Consider the following 19,708-nt stretch of genomic DNA (forward strand, 5'->3'; position numbering starts at 1 on the left):
CCGGCGCGCCCATATAGGCCAGCAGAGAGTACACTCTCAATTGAAAAAGATACCAGCAGCGCCTCCGGTGGTGAAGACGAACAAAAACGAGGTATTGCCGCTTTAACTAATTGTCAAATCACCCGTCGATTGAGAGCTTCCAGTCTTGGCATAGGTTAGTGCCGGCTTCCTCGATTTGCTCAGAGTACAGCCCTTGTCCCTTCTAATAAGATAATCAGTCAGAGTAAATTCACCGAATTTCTTCAACGTAGGCCCGGTAATGAGAAGCAGCAGCAACCAACTTGTGTGTCATTACATTTCATTGAGTGTTCCTGGGCTAAAAAATGACCGCCATTGCGGATTTTACATTCTATCAGATTGCTGTAGCCTTGTGAGACGGAGATACTCCTCACACCTGTTCTTAACAGTGCGAATACACGAGTCAATGTATGCTTCACCATAGTGTCATGAAATCTAATAAACGTCGTCCTGCCTTAGCCGTAGATCATCTGTAATATAACGCCAAAACAGCATTAATCTCGGCTGAAGAACGATGTGCAGTCTCGATGATACAATTTCTTTTCGGTTCTCTTAAAGATGAGCTGCAAAATGGGCAGAGTCTGTAAAATTCATATCAATATGATGAATGTGGTCGCATTGTTGAAGACAGGTTTGCAGAACATTGCCACTATACAAGATTACTGGAACCCGGAAAATTCGCGATGGCGGAGCATTACTTAGCCGTCGGACACGCAATGAAATGTAATGGTTGCTGCTGCTTTTCGTTCCTGAGATTGTGTTCTGAAGCAATCGATTAAATTCTGACTAGCTGATAACTTTATTTAAGTGGCAACGGGTATCTTCTGAGCAAGTCGAAGAACCCTGCACTGACCTGTTCCCATTCTGAAGAAGAATTTGACAATTAGTTACAGGAGCAATACCTGTTCGTCTTCATCACCAGCGGCTCTACTACTATCTTTTGGTGTGTGAACAACACTCAACAATGTGATTCTTCAATTTCTCCATGCGTATTTTATGACGAAATAAACCTCGGGTGAGCCGGCTTCGGTGGCCGTGCAGTTCTAGGCACTTCAGTCCGGAACCGCGTGACTGCTACGGTCGCAGGTTCGAATCCTGCCTCGGGCATGGATGTGTGTGATGTCCTTAGGTTCGTTAGGTTTAAGTAGTTCTAAGTTCTGGGGGACTTATGACCTCAGATGTTGAGTCCCGTAGAGCTCAGAGCCATTTGAACCATTTTTTGAATCTCAGGTGAACAGCCTGGTATGAGTGTGCATAGGACACAATATTTCGGCAATCGACCACGTTGCCATCATCGGGTGCGCTGATGGACCGGCTGTGGGCCGGCGCCATGTATATATAGGACAATCCCCCTCCTCCCTCAGGCGCTTCCTATGAGTGGGTGCGGTCCGCGCCCCACACGCTGTCCAGGTACAGCGTCCGTTCTGCCGCCGTCTGGGCGCTGCGACCTAGGTCTTCTCGTTCAGGAGGGTCTGCCTGAACGAGAAGACCTAGGTCGCAGCGCCCAGACGGCGGGAGAACGGACGCTGTACCTGGACAGCGCGCGGGGCGCGGACCGCACCAATTCATAGGAAGCGCCTGAGGGAGGAGGGGGATTGTCCTATATATACACTCCTGGAAATTGAAATAAGAACACCGTGAATTCATTGTCCCAGGAAGGGGAAACTTTATTGACACATTCCTGGGGTCAGATACATCACATGATCACACTGACAGAACCACAGGCACATAGACACAGGCAACAGAGCATGCACAATGTCGGCACTAGTACAGTGTATATCCACCTTTCGCAGCAATGCAGGCTGCTATTCTCCCATGGAGACGATCGTAGAGATGCTGGATGTAGTCCTGTGGAACGACTTGCCATGCCATTTCCACCTGGCGCCTCAGTTGGACCAGCGTTCGTGCTGGGCGTGCAGACCGCGTGAGACGACGCTTCATCCAGTCCCAAACATGCTCAATGGGGGACAGATCCGGAGACCTTGCTGGCCAGGGTAGTTGACTTACACCTTCTAGGGCACGTTGGGTGGCACGGGATACATGCGGACGTGCATTGTCCTGTTGGAACAGCAAGTTCCCTTGCCGGTCTAGGAATCGTAGAACGATGGGTTCGATGACGGTTTGGATGTACCGTGCACTATTCAGTGTCCCCTCGACGATCACCAGTGGTGTACGGCCAGTGTAAGAGATCGCTCCCCACACCATGATGCCGGGTGTTGGCCCTGTGTGCCTCGGTCGTATGCAGTCCTGATTGTGGCGCTCACCTGCACGGCACCAAACACGCATACGACCATCATTGGCACCAAGGCAGAAGCGACTCTCATCGCTGAAGACGACACGTCTCCATTCGTCCCTCCATTCACGCCTGTCGCGACACCACTGGAGGCGGGCTGCACGATGTTGGGGCGTGAGCGGAAGACGGCCTAACGTTGTGCGGGACCGTAGCCCAGCTTCATGGAGACGGTTGCGAATGGTCCTCGCAGATACCCCAGGAGCAACAGTGTCCCTAATTTGCTGGGAAGTGGCGGTGCGGTCCCCTACGGCACTGCGTAGAATCCTACGGTCTTGGCGTGCATCCGTGCGTCGCTGCGGTCCGGTCCCAGGTCGACGGGCACGTGCACCTTCCGCCGACCACTGGCGACAACATCGATGTACTGTGGAGACCTCACGCCCCACGTGTTGAGCAATTCGGCGGTACGTCCACCCGGCCTCCCGCATGCCCACTATACGCCCTCGCTCAAAGTCCGTCAACTGCACATACGGTTCACGTCCACGCTGTCGCGGCATGCTACCAGTGTTAAAGACTGCGATGGAGCTCCGTATGCCACGGCAAACTGGCTGACACTGACAGCGGCGGTGCACAAATGCTGCGCAGCTAGCGCCATTCGACGGCCAACACCGCGGTTCCTGGTGTGTCCGCTGTGCCGTGCGTGTGATCATTGCTTGTACAGCCCTCTCGCAGTGTCCGGAGCAAGTATGGTGGGTCTGACACACCGGTGTCAATGTGTTCTTTTTTCCATTTCCAGGAGTGTACTTGGCGCCGGTCCACCGCCGGTCAGTACATCAGCGCACCTGATGATGGAAACGTGGTAGATTGCCGAAATATTGTGTCCTATGCACACTCATACCAGGCTGTTCACCCGAGATTTACTTCGTCAACACTCAACAATGCTTGGCGCAAGTGCTGAGTACCTCTCTTCTAGCCTATACAGGAGCACCATCTCCTGCATAGCAACAGTTCGACGAGACTCAGCAACAGTAGTTTCTCACTTGAAGACTACGGCGAGGTGCACCGAGCTACATTTTTTCTGCTTGAAGATCCGTCTGCAAACTCGAGAGGTCTATACTGTTGTGTAAGAAACGGCGTCGCTAGGGAGCAAACTGGTGTTGCTGCAGCCCACAGGTTGCTGCTTTACCTTTGGAGAGATGAGTAGTTCTTTTACAAATACGTGTGTCGCCCGTGTTGCAGGCTGTACCCGCCGCTGGCGCCCGGCCCGCCGCTGTCGCTGTTTGCGGGCCCCGGCGGCGCGCCCGGCGCCGCCCCCGGGCTGCTGTTTAACGCGCAACTGGCCCTGGCTGCGCAGCACCCGGCGCTCTTCGGCCACTACTCGGCGCTGCACCACCCGGCTGCGACAGCCGGCGGGGGCGGCGCCGGGGGCGGCGGCGCGCTGCACCACCCGCTGGGAGCCAAGGGCGGCCGCTTCGCGCCCTACTCGCTGCCCGGCAACTCCGTGGGCTCCGCCTTCGAGACTGTGACGCCCGGAGGCGGCACCGGCGGGGGTGGCAGTCCCAAATCGCACCTGCACGCGCCGCCCCCGCAGCACACGCCTCCCGGGCCACTGCCGCAGCCGACGCCCCTCGGACCGCTATCCACCGGCTCGAGCTCGCCCCCAGCTTCGCCGCCGCACCAGCAACAGCAGGAGGCGGCGCCGCCCCCACCACCCGCGCCCGCCGCCACCGCCAGTGAGCTCAAGAGCATCGAGAAGATGGTGAACGGCCTCGAGGTGAAACCGCGCGACGCCTCTCCCAAGTGCGGCGACGACAAGGTGGTGGTCTAGCGATCGCGGACTCCCTGCGATGTCGTCCTTTACTCCAGTCGGCGCGGCTGAACCCGGGGTCGACGTCTCGGAACGCCTCCAGTCCTTCAATATCTTCCACAGTCCAAAAGTCGGGCTGTTACCTTGTTGTACAGTTAGTAATGTGCTATCGACGATAACTCTGACTGCAGAATAAAGTGGGAGGAGCGAGCATGAGTTTCAGCGCTTCATACACTGGCTGGCGTCTTTCAGAGGCAGTAGTAATTTAATGGAGCATTTTTGTTCATAAAATCCGTATGATGATTGCGGTCTTGGTTGAGATGTGCTTCTCCTACAGAAAGTACAACTGCTGTTCCATCAACAATTTGAAAAAAAGAAATGTCCTGTCCGATGGTTATTAAAACCAAACATTTCGTGTCACTATTGAAAGAACATCATTTTGTGTCACTATTGGAAGAACCACCTTCTTTACGGATGTGCGTTTCACTGTACACGCCATCTCTAGTAAACATAGGTGCTGCCTACATTGCCGTGTAGTATGACTGCCTGTTGACTCTGCATCCTCCTCCCACGTATTCCCCATGCTGTAAGAGCTGACATCGTTTTTCTAACGATAGAACACCGACTGAGAAAAAGGCTATACACACAAAGAACAATGAAAATTGCTGCATTGAAGATTTTTTGTTTATAATTTTCCGCCTTACTAGAAACCGCTTAGTTTTGTGGAACTAAAAGCGGCCTTGTCAAATTCATTTCCACTACTGTACAGAAGTTTGTAATTTTGCCAAGAAGGACAGCGGACACGCCTAGAAACGGGTGAAACGAACCGTTGGTACATGGACTTCTCTTTTGAAGATAAACGAAATGGACATTTTGATCAACGAGTTTCGACACACCGTCTGCCCCCCATCTGAAAACTAGCGTCGAGGTTGCGCTTTGTAATACGATATCTACAGCTAGCTGTACACATATTATACATAAATAATTTTAAACTATGTAAATAGAAGAAGATTCAGCAAATAACAATATGCATCATGTACCATAGAACGTCTGTGTATAAGTGAATAAAATGTTTTATTTATACCAAAGAAAGTATGTTTGTTTATAAAAAATACAAAATTATTGTCTCTTGTAAATCATAGTGAACATACGAAGCTGGAACATGTGCAGTGACGAATAGATGAAGTAGGTCTTTGAGCTTTTGTGTGTCCCTGGCCTGCCTTTGTATAATAAAACAATTTTTAAAAAACTGAAAAAGATAATAAGCACGTTTGTAAGTACAATCATGTAATTCTTTTCTGTTTACTGATTTGTAAGGCATGGTAAGATAACCTATCTGCTTGTGATCTTGTTTCATTAACGACACGACTTGTACGCCTCCTTTTATATGAAACGCAGTAATTTGTTGAGAACATTGCCACACGTATTATACGATTTACTCTGACTCTGCATGCGGGATATTTTATGCAATATATTCTGAAGAGTACAAATTTCTTACCTGTGACGCCAGTCTCGCCTGTGACTCGTGGATTCACACAACAAACGAAAATAACAAGAACTCATTCCTTTCTCGTAGCATCCACAATATCTACCTGCCAATAGTAGTGCTTTTATAGGTAGTTCTGGCTAGTAATTTATTGACTTGCCCTCCATTGAGGAATAGATCTGAGCATATTCACTAGTTTCTCATAAAAATGCCTAAAGAAAGCATTATCGGATCACTGTGTTTTAACACTGTGTTATGTTACAGGGAAAATAACAGGAAACGTTGCATTTAATAGGAATCAGTCAGCAACCATTTTTTTTTTTCCTTCTGAAATGTAGTGTACGTTAAGGAAGTTCACGACACCCATGTGCAATTTTTATATTAAATAAGTTCTCTATGGAGCTTCTCATATTTCAGTTCCACATGTGGAATAAGATACAGACCTTGCGCGTTGCTCACTGCATAGATTCTCTATACAGGCGTTTTCAGATCCTTGGTGGTAAAAAAGCGGGACTCGTTTCCAGCGTTCTGGAGAACGTGGCCCTACGACTTCGATTTCTGAAGATCCTTCCCAGCTATCGATGTCAGAGCTGATTGGTCTTTAACAATAAGTGTGTCCTTACAACATATTCTAGGGAGTGCTGATACATCACATCCACTCGCTATCAATCCAGTGGGTTTTGTATGGTTCTTCGTGAGTGGATGAAGTCAGAGCATATAACCAAAAGACTTTTCAGCTACTGAAATCGACGATGCTGAGTGTACAGTTATTACTGGGAGTCAGTCAGAAACCCTCATGCTCTGAAATATTGGTGAGAACCATGATACCACTTTTTATTAATCAGCTCATTACATAAGTGTTGTGGCAGTGTAAAAGGGATTACATTCCTCCACATAATTGTGCATTAATTTTACTGTCGTACTGTAACTACATAGACTACCAACCAGTATGGGAAATTAGTTCTGTAATATCCTACTGAAGGGCATACTGTCTTCCATAAGATAAAAGTGTAAGAGCAGAGTAGGCGGTTTTTGACTACTAGACCTAATGCAGCGGTTCCATACATTTTCCTGTTAAAAAACCTTAAAAAATTACACCATCCCATGGATCCCAATTTCATACTACAGTGGCCGCAAAACCAAAACATTGTGTTGAATACTGCTGTTACCTTCTATTACATATTGCCACCACATGCAAAATCGGATAACCATATCAGAGTTGACAGCATCTTTATTTATTTTTCATAATTGACTTACTCAGTTTGATATCAAATGCCCTTTGCTGAAAACTCTGTGCACCAATGGGAAGTATTAGTATTCTGAGTAATACAGTTTGGAAACCACTGCGGTAGCGGATGTACCCGATTTATGCCCGCTAATTTCGTTATTGTTAATGAAACACATATATTTGAAAAATACTACACTCCTGTATCAAATTTTTCTTTTAAATATGTTTTAGTTTTCGAATAGCTAATTACCAACACATAAGTTTCTCTAGAACCTACAAGCAAGGTTTTTATAATCAAAATAAAACAAATTCATCACCTGTTATCCATATCAAGGAAAAGGCATCACGGTTTCCAGTGGCGAGCCTGTTTCCTCCCAGTCGTATTGCAAGAGCTTGCCTGCTTCTCATTATTTTCTGTTGATTTAGTTTAAATTTCATAGAAATATAGTTATGATGACATTACCGAATCGCTATTTTAAAATTATTTTTTAGTTATTGTTACATGTAAGCACTTACCTCTCGAGTTGTGTCTTACTACTTACTGCTGTATTGTAATTGCGTTGGGGAAGCCGCTTCTCGCCACATATAACTGACAGGGAATACAGGTATGTCGCTGGCGCCTTTCCCCGCTTGCAACGCCATAAATACGAAGCTGTCAAGACAATGACGAAACGGTTCTGTCCACTTCTCCCGAACTGCAAATACTTCACAGGAAAAGTGAAGGAACCGAACTCTTAGCAATAAATAACCTTTTCTTAGGCTGCTGTTATTATTGTGAAATAAAGCCGTAAACAAGAAATAACTCAATCTGTGTTTAACATTTTTTTCTTTACCAACCCTGTTACCTGTCCAACCTCTGTAGAAATAAAACTATAACTTTTCAGTGGAGGAAATCAATCGAACGGCTGGAAAGTAATTACCTGTCGGTGCTGCCTCTTAATGTTGCTGAAGAATTTTGAATCGTTTTGCTTTGCTACGACGGCGGTAAAAACATTTTCCAGGACTGCGTAACTTGTTGACATAGGTAAGAAAACAGTTCTGTCTGATTCTGATGAAGTAGATTGACGCAGTTTTCTTCTTACTTGACATATTGATCTCTTCTACATGTGGCACGTTAACAGGATCTTGACTGACGCTCGGTTTGCAGTACTACATGATCCGCCCACTAAACTTTTCTGCTTTACTCCTAATGAAATAAGTAAACAGTTTAAAATCACTATTTTAAAAGTATGATAATTACCTGATAGATCCTGACAATAATTCAGTGTAAATTATTACTGACACTTCCTTAACATCGAGGGATGATGTACATTTAGTGGTTTCTTGCTAACGTCACACTCCAAACTGTCTTCAACCACTCCTGAACATGTAGCAAGTCGTGGCCAATGGACGTAGTCCCTTGAAGGAATTTATCGACATTTTTTGCTATAGATGTACCATGAGTTGCAGAAATTTATATTATAAATGTAAGGTAGGTTCAAATATCACATTTTACAGTGATTAAAGGGAGAACCTTCTAAACATACTCAGTCAAGTGCCCTGTCAAATGCCGTGCTTGGTAGTAGCACACAACATGCGCAGCGGATAGTTTTTAAATAATTTAGGTTCAAATGGTTCAAATGGCTCTGAGCACTATGGGACTTAACTTCTGTGGTTATCAGTCCCCTAGAACTTAGAACTACTTAAACCTAACTAACCTAAGGACATCACACACATCCATGCCCGAGGCAGGATTCGAACCTGCGACCGTAGCAGTCGCGCGGTTCCGGACTGAGAGCCTCAACCGCGAGACCACCGCGACCGGCAATAATTTAGGAAAACACACATTCAGTACATCATCTATGCTCATAAAACGAACTCAATTACATGTGCCATATCATAACAGCTTGTATATAGGTAGATAAACGCTGAAGACTAAAAATCAAAGCACTAGAATGCTGGGAAGCATCCAACTCGCACATCAGGTATTAAGTTCACGAGGCGAAGCACAGCCACAATGTTGTGGTCTGTGTTCTTCTGTTAAAAGAAGTCTCAAAGATGGTAATATCAATTACAGAGAAGTTACTACATGTTCTCTACAGATGAATGATTAGTCATAGAAAGTATATCTCAGACGCCAAGTTGCTGTAAGTTACGTGTACTTAACAATTTTTGACCATTCGTTGACGACAGAGGTATCCTTTGAACTGTTAATTATTTATCTATAGAGAACTTCTACAATCTCCGACATTTTCTCCGCGATAAAAGAGCAAACAGCACTTCCGACTAGCTGCATGTTTCACCCCATTCACTATTTTCTGATATGAGTTGGGTGCTTTCCTACATTCTATGATTTTGATGCAGTTGTTCTTTAGCTTTCATGTAAATACAAGTCGTCATGATTTGACACATGTCCAGTAGTGGTAGTGGTGGTGGTGGTGGTTGTGGTGGTGGTAAGTTCCTATGGCACGAACCTGATGAGGTCATCGGTCCCTAGGCTTACACACTACTCAATCTAATTTAAACTAACTTACGCTAAGGACAACAAACACACCCACGCCCGAGGGAGGACTCGAACCTCCGACGGAGGAAGCATCGCGAACCGCGGCAAGGCGCCTTAGACCGCGCGGCTTGTCCAGTAGTTGATGCCGTGTTGTTCAGCATGGATTGTGTGAGAGATATTTTATACATACAAAATATTGTTTTTCTTTGTGACCACTGTGCCTAATTATGGTCTTTTTCCTTCTACATGGATATCTGAGGATGATGTATTGCTCCACCAAAACTGGCTGTGCTTGGTAGATATATTGCTAATGTGCAAATCGTGATTATTTAGACTTTTTTAAAAGTTGTAAATCACCTCCTCTTCAGAATAGTGTAAATATTACACGCTTAAGACTGAATCAAGAGTTTGAATGCTCGTTGCTAATAATTTGACTTATTAGATCAATATCGACTCCTGGAAGGAGTTATGACAAGAGACGAAATTTTGATTGTGACTGAATATATTTAAAGAAACACGTCAATTACATATTACTTCACTGCTAAACACTTAAGCCCGGCATGTAAGGATATATCTAAAAACGTAGACTTGGTTTCAGTGGAATAAGATAATAAAAAGGATAAATACAAATTCTTTCAAAATGTTAAGAATATAATTTCGGGGACAATGACGACTGAAAACAGGAAGCTTGGGTTTGCTTCGAAAAAGCCTGTTGGCACTTGGGTGAAACTCACCATGATGGACTAGAGTTTGCTGTCAAAGATGAAACCAAAGCAACGTCTAAGTGTCAGAATAAGGACGCGATCTCTGGTTTTGAACAGTATGCCTTACTTGAATCCAGAGACTGGTACGGTATGAAGAATTCTGTGGTAACCAAGTACTCGGTCATTTTCTTCTTGTGTACCACGTGGATCAAAGAGAGGCCTGTACTGGCTTCAAATTTTGTTTTATACCTCGTGTGGTTCTCAGTACTTCTTTTGTCTTTTTCGTTATATAACCTCACTAATTTTCATAGTCTACAGTTATCAGATTCTACAGAATGATTATTCCTTGTTGGGTGGTATTGTGTTATCAGTTAGGACATGTATGATCAGTTTTGGCGGTGTGTCTACATTCCCGAATCATTGTAAAATGTAAGCTTTCACGGCCGGAACGTCACAGTACCACAGTAACGAGCCAGGGTGTGAAACTGGCATTCAAAGAAGCTACGATCCCCCTTGAAAATGTCCTCCGCAGATGGGGACGAAACATTGGGTTTTAGGGTGAAATCCATTCGACCGTGGCAAAATAGCTCGGAATATTTTATTAATTGTGATTCCTGAATCGGTCGAGTATAGCATTTAATTTCCAGCAAAAACTTCATTTCAGATGAACATATATTTGACTGATTCGGAAATGTTGAACCTATCGATGCTATGCGTCTGCTTCGATCCACAACGTCATCAGAATGGTTGTCACAAGCCGCTCATACTAATCAAACAAGCGTAAAATACGTGCCATAACAAGAATTATAGTTACCCTAAAAACATCACGTCCATTGGTTTCGTCATCTTACAGCCAAATAGTCAGCTTCCAACACAAAATACACTGTCTGTCAAAAAGTGACGCGCCGAGAAGGGGAGAAGCAAACAGAATAGAATTTCGTAGGTTGAGAAGATACGTGATGTTATTTCAGTGGTTACCATATCAAGTAAATTTTTTAAAAAAATTGTCAATTGAGCCCACTTATTAGTAAGGCGTGGCACCCCCTCTCACCTGTTGCACGCATTGATTCGGTTCATAAAGGTGTCATACAGCCATTATGTCCTCTCCTGAGGCAAACTGGCCCATAAATGTTGCTTGGTATAGTGGAAACTGGAACTCCTAGAGTCTACATCGGAGCTGATTTTACTCGAGTCCTATAGGGGGCAGATCTGGTGATCTTGCTGGCCACAAGAGTATCTCACCATCATGCAGAAAGTTCTTAGAAAGACGTTCCATGTGTGGATGAGGACTGTCCTGTTATAAAATGGCACCCCAACATCGTCGCATGACGAGTAACAAACATACGAGGGCACAGAATGTCCGTGATGTGCTGTTTTTCCATCAAAGGTCCCCAGATCACTACTAGCTGTGACCTAAATCATAATCGACGGCTCTCCACACCGTGAGGCCAGCAGTAACACCGCTTTGCGTCTACAAAGCATTGGAAGAATAGGACCTCTCCCCAGGTCGTCGCCATACTTGCGAACTATGTTTATCCTGGGTAGTACAGAACCGTGATTCATCTCTGGACACAATGCGACGCAATTAATCAGCGGTTCATGCTTCCTCCTCAAGGCACCACTCCAAACGCAACCGTCTGTGTTGTGATGTTAACAGCAGCCTAGCGTACCACGCTAATTCCCCATACCAGCAGGCGTTAGTCTCCAACCAATGGGGCGGGATGACACCGGATGTTGCACTGTCTGCGTCTTGTTCTCGGACGGCAGAGGCAGGTGTGAATGTGATAACGATGTGTTTGGTGTACAATACAAATGTCTACCCTTTTGCTGGTCAGACAGGGTCGACCGGAACCTTTAAGACGAGTAAGACTGCTCCCATATTCCCATGCGCTTTAACATCGGGCCCCTGTCACATCCAAAAGCCCCAAACATCTGAATACTGCAGGATTCGACCATATGGTGAGGCACCTTTCAGACTCAGGTCGTTATAAAAGTTGTCTCAGAAGAGTATGTGCTATCTCTGTGTCCTTCCCAGTGATCATCCAACATATAACGCACTTCATACCCCTTATGTTGTCTACCATGCCTGGTAACAACACTAACCACGAGGAACACTAATGCATACTGGTGGCCGTTCTACATGTCACAGAGAATTGTGAGTCTCATTACACACATTAAAAAGTCTTGCATCTCCTCGGTTCCAAGAGTTGCGGAACCTTTGCAGAAAATTGGGTAGAAATCAACATAAAAATCATTTCCGCCCTTTTTATTGCTCATGAAAACCACCACCTTCAGAAGTGGTGCTACAGATTGCTGTACACACCAGTACTTCTAATACCAAGTAGCACATCCTCTTGCATTGATACCGACCGAGGTGGCGCAGTGGCTAGCACAATGGACTCGCATTCGGGAGGACGACTGGTTAATCCCGCGTCCGGCCATCCTGATTTAGGTTTTCGTGATTTCCCTAAATCGCTCCAGACAAATGCCGGGATAGTTCCTCTGAAAGGGCACGGCTGACTTCCTTCCCCACCCCTCCCTAATCCGATGAGACCGATGATCTCGCTGTATGGTCTCCTCCCCCAAAACAATCCAACAATCTAATCTTGCATTGATTCATGCCTGTATTCGTCGTGGCATACTATCCACAGATTCATCAAGGCACTGTTGGTACAGATTGTCCCACTCCTTAACGGTGATTCGGCGTAGATCCATCAGAGTGGTTGGTGGGTCACGTCGTCCATAAACAGCCCTTTTCAATTTATCCCGGGCACGTTCGATAGGGTTCATATCTGGAGCACATGCTGGCCACCCTAGACGAGCGATGTTGTTATCCTGAAGGAAGTCATTGACAAGATGTGCACGATGGAGGCGGGAATTGTCGTCCATGAAGACAAATGCCTCCCCAATATGCTGATGATATGGTTGCACTATCAGTCGGATGATGGCATTCACTTATCGTACAGCCGTTACGGCGCCTTGCATGAATACCAGCGGCCTACGTCGGCCCCACATAATGCCACCCCAAAACAGCAGGGAAACTCTACCTTGCTGCACTCCCTGGACAGTGTGTCTAAGGCGTTCAGCCTGACCGGTTTGCCTCCAAACTCGCCTCCGACGATTGTCTGGTTGCAGGCATATGCGACACTCATCGGTGAAGAGAACGTGACGCCAATCCTGAGTGGTCCATTTGGCATGTTGTTGGGCCCATCTGTACCGCACTGCATGGCATCGTGGTTGCAAAGTGGACCTCGCTATGGACTTCAGGAGCGAAGTTACGCATCATGCAGCCTATTGCTCACAGTTTGAGTCGTAACGAGGTATGTCATCGACAGTTCCTGTCTCTCTGTATATCCTTGATGCCAGAACAACATCGCTTTGGTTCACACCGAGATGTCTGGATACTTACCTTGTTGAGAGTCCTTCCTGGCACAAAGTCACATTGCGGATGCGATCGAACCGTGTTATTGATCGTATAGGCATGGTTGGAGTACAGACAACACGAGCGTGTACCTCCTTCCTGGAGGAATGACTGGAACTAATCGGCTGTCGTACCCCCTCCGTCTCATAGGCGCTGCTCATGCATGGTTGTTTACTTTTTCGGACGGATTTAGTGACATCTCTGAACAGTGAAAGGGACTGTGTCTGTGATATAATATCCACAGTTAACGTCTATCTTACGGAGTTCTGGAACCGGGGTGATGCAAAACTTTTTTGATGTGTGTATTGAAGTACTCACAAATGGTGTTTGTATGCGCGGTGTTACATTGACGGCCGTAATTGTCTTCTGGGTGTTTACTTCTTTTTGTCAGACAGTGTAGATATTAGATCGCATTAAAAACCAACATAATTGTCTCTGCATGTCTCACTTTTTTTATCAGACAATGCAGATATAACGCTACATTAAAAACCGTTCTTTAACCACAAACGACACTCCAAAAGAAATACAGGAAGAAAGTAAATGTTGTCAGTGGTATGTTCCTTCTCAGTTTGCGTGCATATGACTCTACAATGCATAATATTACGTCCTGGTTCAAAGATGACGCCTGATGCAGGTAGGTTTACCTACACTGGTGCTTTCATAAAACTCAGTATTGAATATCATAAATGAACAGAACAAAGAACTTAGAGCAATATTTGCGGTATCTTAACACCCAGCTGAAGTGCTGCAGTTTACAAGGCGGTAAGTCAGAAAAATTAGCTACCGAAGGAGAGGGATATGTCTCTATGTTGACGCACCACCATCTATGCCACTAAGTACTTTCAAACCGTTTCCACATCAGAAAATTTACCCTTCCGCTTGTGTCAAGCCATGGGATTTCGGATAATTTAGATCGTGTGTACAGAAAAGAGTAAACGAGGGAAGTATGTGATGTCGTACCGAAATAGAAACTACAAACAAAAACAAACACCGTCCGAACAGACCTTGAAGACCCAACAGTACCGACCGGCCGCCGTGTCATTCTCAGCCTTAGGCGTCACCGGATATTTACGGAGAGGAATGTGGTCAGCACACCACTCTTCTGGCCGTTGTCATTTTTTCATGACGGGTGTCGCAGCTTCTAAATCAAGTAGCTCCTCAATTGGCCTCACAAGGACTGAGTGCACCCCAGTTACCAACGGCACTTGGCAGACCTGGACAGTGAACCATCCAAGTGCTAGCCAAGCCCAGCAGTGACTAACTTTGGTGATCAGATGGGAACCGGTGTTACCATTGCGGTAACGTCGTTGACACCTTGCATTAAATCTAAGATGAATTTTCCATTCAACGGGTGCAAAGATATATCAGCAGGCACAAAAGAATTCTGTTCCAAGATTGTTGATAATAATCTAAGCAAGGACGGTCGTTATCAACTACCATACACTATGTGGAGAGTTTTAAAACAGCGAAATGCAGGTGTGGCCTGGCACAGTGGCGTTCTTCTGAAATAATTCATGTTGTGGTTTATGTTCTGCTGATAGATAAAAGTTCTGAGTATTGGCTTATTTCCCATTATGTACGCAACTGATACTCTACGTGATCCAAAGTATCTGGGAGCCTACAGTGGACATTAAGGTGGCATGTGTCCACCCATCGCCTTTTTGATGGTTTTAAATCTACTGAGGGCACTTTCAGCGCTGTGTCCCAGTGGCAGTGGAAGAATGGCAACCCATTCTTCCCCAGCAACCGAAACCAGAGGAATTAGTGATGCTGGAAGCTGGGGTCTGGAGCGAAGTCGACGTTCCAGCTGATCCCAGAGACGCTCCATTGAGTTGAGGTTGGGATCTGGAAAGGTCAGTTTATTTTCAGGAATGTTATTTTCCAGAGACAATTGTCTCACAACTGCTGCTTTATGATTTTGTGGACTGTCATGCTGATACAAACAATCATTGTCTCTGAACTGTTCCTCTACTGTACATGGTACACAATGCTGCAAAATGTGTTCGTATCCTTTTGTATTGAACAACTTTTTAAGCGCATCAGCGACCACACCCTAACCATGGGAAACACCCCCTGATCATAACACAATCTCTTTCGTACCTCATTGTTAGCACTGCACATGATGACCCAACCCTGAACCTCCCATCTTGTTACCATAGGGTCTAGAGTGCTTCATCCCCCCAGATCACTCGTTTATAGTCTCCACTGTCCAGTGGATTCTCTCTTCACACGGCCTCATGTGTCACTTAGCGCTAACCACAGAAGCTGGTGGGTTATGAGGAGCTGCTCGACTATTATGCCGCATTCTTCTTAGTTCTTCGTGCACATTGTGCTGTCTGGACTGCTTGTGCACTTTCTGCTGATTTCAGGTGATATTTCACAACCACCTTCTTCAGTGCATGACATTCTCAGTCCTGCAGCAAATGAGGTCTGCCTAACCTTAATTTAGCAATGGTTGTTCCTTCGCGTTCCCACTTCACAATCACACAACGAACAGTCCACATTGACAGCTTTAGAAGGGTTGAGATGTCCCTGGTGAATTTGTCACTCAGGGGGCATCCACTGACTAGCCCATGTTCCAAGTCACTGAGCTCTGCTGTCCTAGTAAATAAGCTGTTAACTGCTTCTCTTCTGAAAACACAACATTCTCCATCTCCTTTTACACTGACAGGTCCACTTCTTGTTACGTCTAGTGGTAGAGTTCGCATTACGTAAATGTGTCCGTATACTTTTGATCAGACAGCATGTACTCGAGAGAATATCATGCTCATTCTAGACTGAAACGCTTGCAAAAAGTTTAATTTGGTGCCTCATTCGTGTAAAAACTGCAAGTAAACGAGATACAGAGAACTGTCTGCCTCTATTTCCTGCACCGTTAGTAGAAAGAAAGATGACTGTAGAAATAGCTATTTCATATGACTTCAAATCGTGAGAGACTGCATGAAACATATGTCCTGCCACTATGGAACTGGAGTCAATAATATCAAAATTGTTGTCAATAAGAGAATAAATGAACAAGTGAACAGTTTTAATTATTTAACAAACCAAATAAATCACCAGCATAATAGAGACACAGACAACTAACTTAGTAAGTTTCAGTATATACATGGCGCTATCAACAGAAACTTAAAGGAAGCAGTTAGAAATGAAACCAAAACAAAACTTTATAAAGCTACGGCTGTGACGTCTCTGCTGAATGGAAGTGAAACCTTAGTTGTCATAAAGAGATACAGACCTAGGAGCAAAATACAGGGTGTCCCAAAGAGAATGACCCGATTTTAAATAGAATTATTTATTAGGAAGAAGGGCTTAACACCATCAAATTGCGTACTAAATTACTCAGGAAAGACAGAAGTTTATAAAAACCCATCATAAATGTTCAATATGTCCTCCATTGGCTGCACAGACGGCATCTAGCCAAAATGAGAGTAAGGTGTCTTCTGTCACTAAAGCTACAGCAGCTGATATTCTGGTTTTTAGTTCATCAACGTCATGTGGTAAGGGAGGAACGTAAACACATTGTTTAACATATCCCCATTGGAAGAAATCACTTGGGTTAAGTCAGGGGACCTAGGAGGCCATGAGTGTAAAGCCTGGTCTCGCAGTCCCGTACGACCTATCCAACGTTGAGGCACTTTGGCACTGAGGAAACTGCACACGTTTTTGTACCAGTGTGGTGGTGCTCCATCTTGCTGATATATGAAATTGTCAGAGCCAAGTTATGGGAATAACCAGTTCCACAGCATTGCAAGATGTGATTGTCCTGTTACGGTTTCTTCCTCAAAAAGGTGGGGTCCATAAACCTTGCTTTGCGAAACCAGCACAAAAAACAATTCACTTTTGGTGAATCACATTCGTGTTCAATTGTTTCATGAGGATTTTCGAGCCCCCATATACGCACATTATGACGGTGAACCTTAACACTAATATGGAAAGTTGCCTCATCGCTGAATATCAACCATGACATAAAAGTGTCATCTTCCATGTCCTCTAGAATAGCATTGCTAAAGTCCACTCACTTCACTTTGTCAGTATCTCGAAGAGCTTGTATCAGTTGGAGTTGGTATGGTTTGAGGGCTAAACGACACCGTAACATACACCACACTGTCACGCACGGTATCGCTAGTTCTCGGCTAGCACGACACAGTAGACTTGCAGGGGCTCCGCTCAAATGTTTGTTCAGGAACGCGTGGCCGGCCCGAACTTTTGCCTTTACAAAGGCACCCTGTTCCTACAAACTGTTTATACCACCATAGAATGTTCTTTGGTGATGGTGAGTTAGCACGAAATCGAATATGAAACGCCCACTGAACTGTGATCACTGATTGAGTACGACTAAATTTAATAACAATACGCCTTCTGTTGCGCGGACGCCATATTGCGCGAGACTGGCTGCACGCTCCAGGTCAGCGCTGGTAGCGACATCTAGCGGATTTTTTCTGAAACTTTAGACCATGCCGATTACATCTCCCTGGAAGTAATGATGATGACGACGACTGTACTCTAGGTATCCTTTTCTGTGCGTTGTCAAGGATAACGGTTGTTCAGAATGAAATTTGGTTTTGATTCCTGAAATTCCGCAAAGAAGGAGCGACAGGCTGAAGTTAGGTTATGTGCGCGAGTAATGTGGAAAGGCTTACAGATTTTTGGTATGTTCTTTTAGTGATGTAAAGCGATATGGAAGGAGAAGTGGAACACAAAGCATAGGCGCAACTGCTTCTGCTTAGTCAGACAACGTGTTACTGGTACAAAAACCTCCGCAACGAATTACGTAACCATCTAGTGTAGTGAGCGGTAAGCAACAAAAAAGCTGAATAGAGACGGGCGGGGCAGTGTATTATTTATATTAAATAAAAGCTCAATAGCTGCTGCAAGGCACGAGACGGCAAAAACAAAAAAAAAGTCAAATCGCAAAAGCATTTGAGTATAATAATAGAACGTATAATCTCCTTCGAATGCTTGAACAGTTTTGTCTTTGTTGTTAGTTAATATGCCATCTACCACCATACACAATTTTTTTGAGATCCTTGAAATAAAATGAATAATGATATACTACCCAAGAAAATCATGATGTACTATCAAACAGGAAGAAGAAGAACAGGTCGACAAAGGAATAATGAACATGAACTTCGTGAAGACGGAACAGGTAGATGCGCAATTGGTAAGATAATTCTGCAGATGAGGAATGAAGTCAAGGAACCAGTTTAGGAATCAGTGTCTAATGCAGTTGAAGACAACAACTCGATGGATATGGGGAGAAATGAACAGCAGAGTAAAGCGACAAAGGGTGCATTTAATAAATCAAATAGTATGCACAAAATCAAGCCACAAGCCTTTCAGAACCTGGAAGTTCTCAACAGTGAGTATTTTTTGTTGAGGCAGGACGTGAGCGAATTGATAGCCCAATCACTTGGGAACTTACTTGTATTTAAAATACATTTGTGCTAACTAGGACAATATATCAAACTAAAGTAGTTCACAAACACACATTCGGAAATATCTCGCAAACGGCTTATTTGGGATCCGTGCTGACTGCAATGTTTTTGGTTGTACATACACACACACACACACACACACACACACACACACACACACAGGCAGTATATACAAACACGAAATTTTTACAGAGTATTCGGAGAAAATATCTCAGGATATCAACCACCGAAATACAATATAGAATACTGGAAACAAACCCGAAAAATATCTGAAATATTAGTGCAATAATTCGACAAACTGCTAAACTGTGATAAACTGAAGCAGATTCTACAGTTCTAGAAGCCAAAACCTAACTTCGACTCCAAATTTCCAATACACGAGGAGATTGTGAAAATAATAAAACCATTGAAAAATAGTACAGCACCAGGGAAAAAGGATTGATTTCGGAAACCTGTAAGTTAGACCAGAAAAACATTACACCCAAAATCCACAGAATCGTCGAAAAAATTTGGGAAACAGAAAATGTGCTGGAAGAATGTAAGTGAGTCCTAATACAACCGCTCCGCAAGAAAGGAGATAAAGCAGACCATAATAACTACGGATGAATTTCACTACTGCCTTAACATTCAAAATTCTATCTAAGGCCATGTTAAATCGGCTACAGTCTCAGATAGATCCACAGACAGGAGAATACCAAGAAGGGCTGAGAAAGGGAAGATCATGCAATGAACGTATCTCGTGCCTGATATCAACGTTAACAATGAGAAAGTCCAAGAAGATCAAAGTAACATTCTTCGAGTCCGAGAAGACGTACGACTCTATAGATAAAGGAACACTCTTCAGCACACTGGAAGAAATAAAGGTGGGCAACAAGACCAGAAAGCTAATCCAGGCAT

At 44.7% G+C, this 19,708-nt stretch overlaps 1 protein-coding gene across 1 annotated transcript in view; it reads left to right on the top strand.

Moving 5' to 3' along the window:
* Positions 1-5,312, top strand: part of LOC124712167 (optomotor-blind protein-like) — a 503,819-nt gene extending 498,507 nt beyond the window's left edge. The window contains exon 9 of the mRNA XM_047242462.1: positions 3,488-5,312. Within this exon, the coding sequence (XP_047098418.1) occupies positions 3,488-4,076 (589 nt within the window). The 3' untranslated portion in view covers positions 4,077-5,312. The remainder of the gene's footprint in view (positions 1-3,487) is intronic.
* The last annotated feature ends 14,396 nt before the right edge of the window (positions 5,313-19,708 follow it).

The sequence above is a fragment of the Schistocerca piceifrons genome, chromosome 8 (genome assembly GCF_021461385.2).
Source record: "Schistocerca piceifrons isolate TAMUIC-IGC-003096 chromosome 8, iqSchPice1.1, whole genome shotgun sequence".
Taxonomy (NCBI): Eukaryota; Metazoa; Arthropoda; class Insecta; order Orthoptera; family Acrididae; genus Schistocerca; species Schistocerca piceifrons.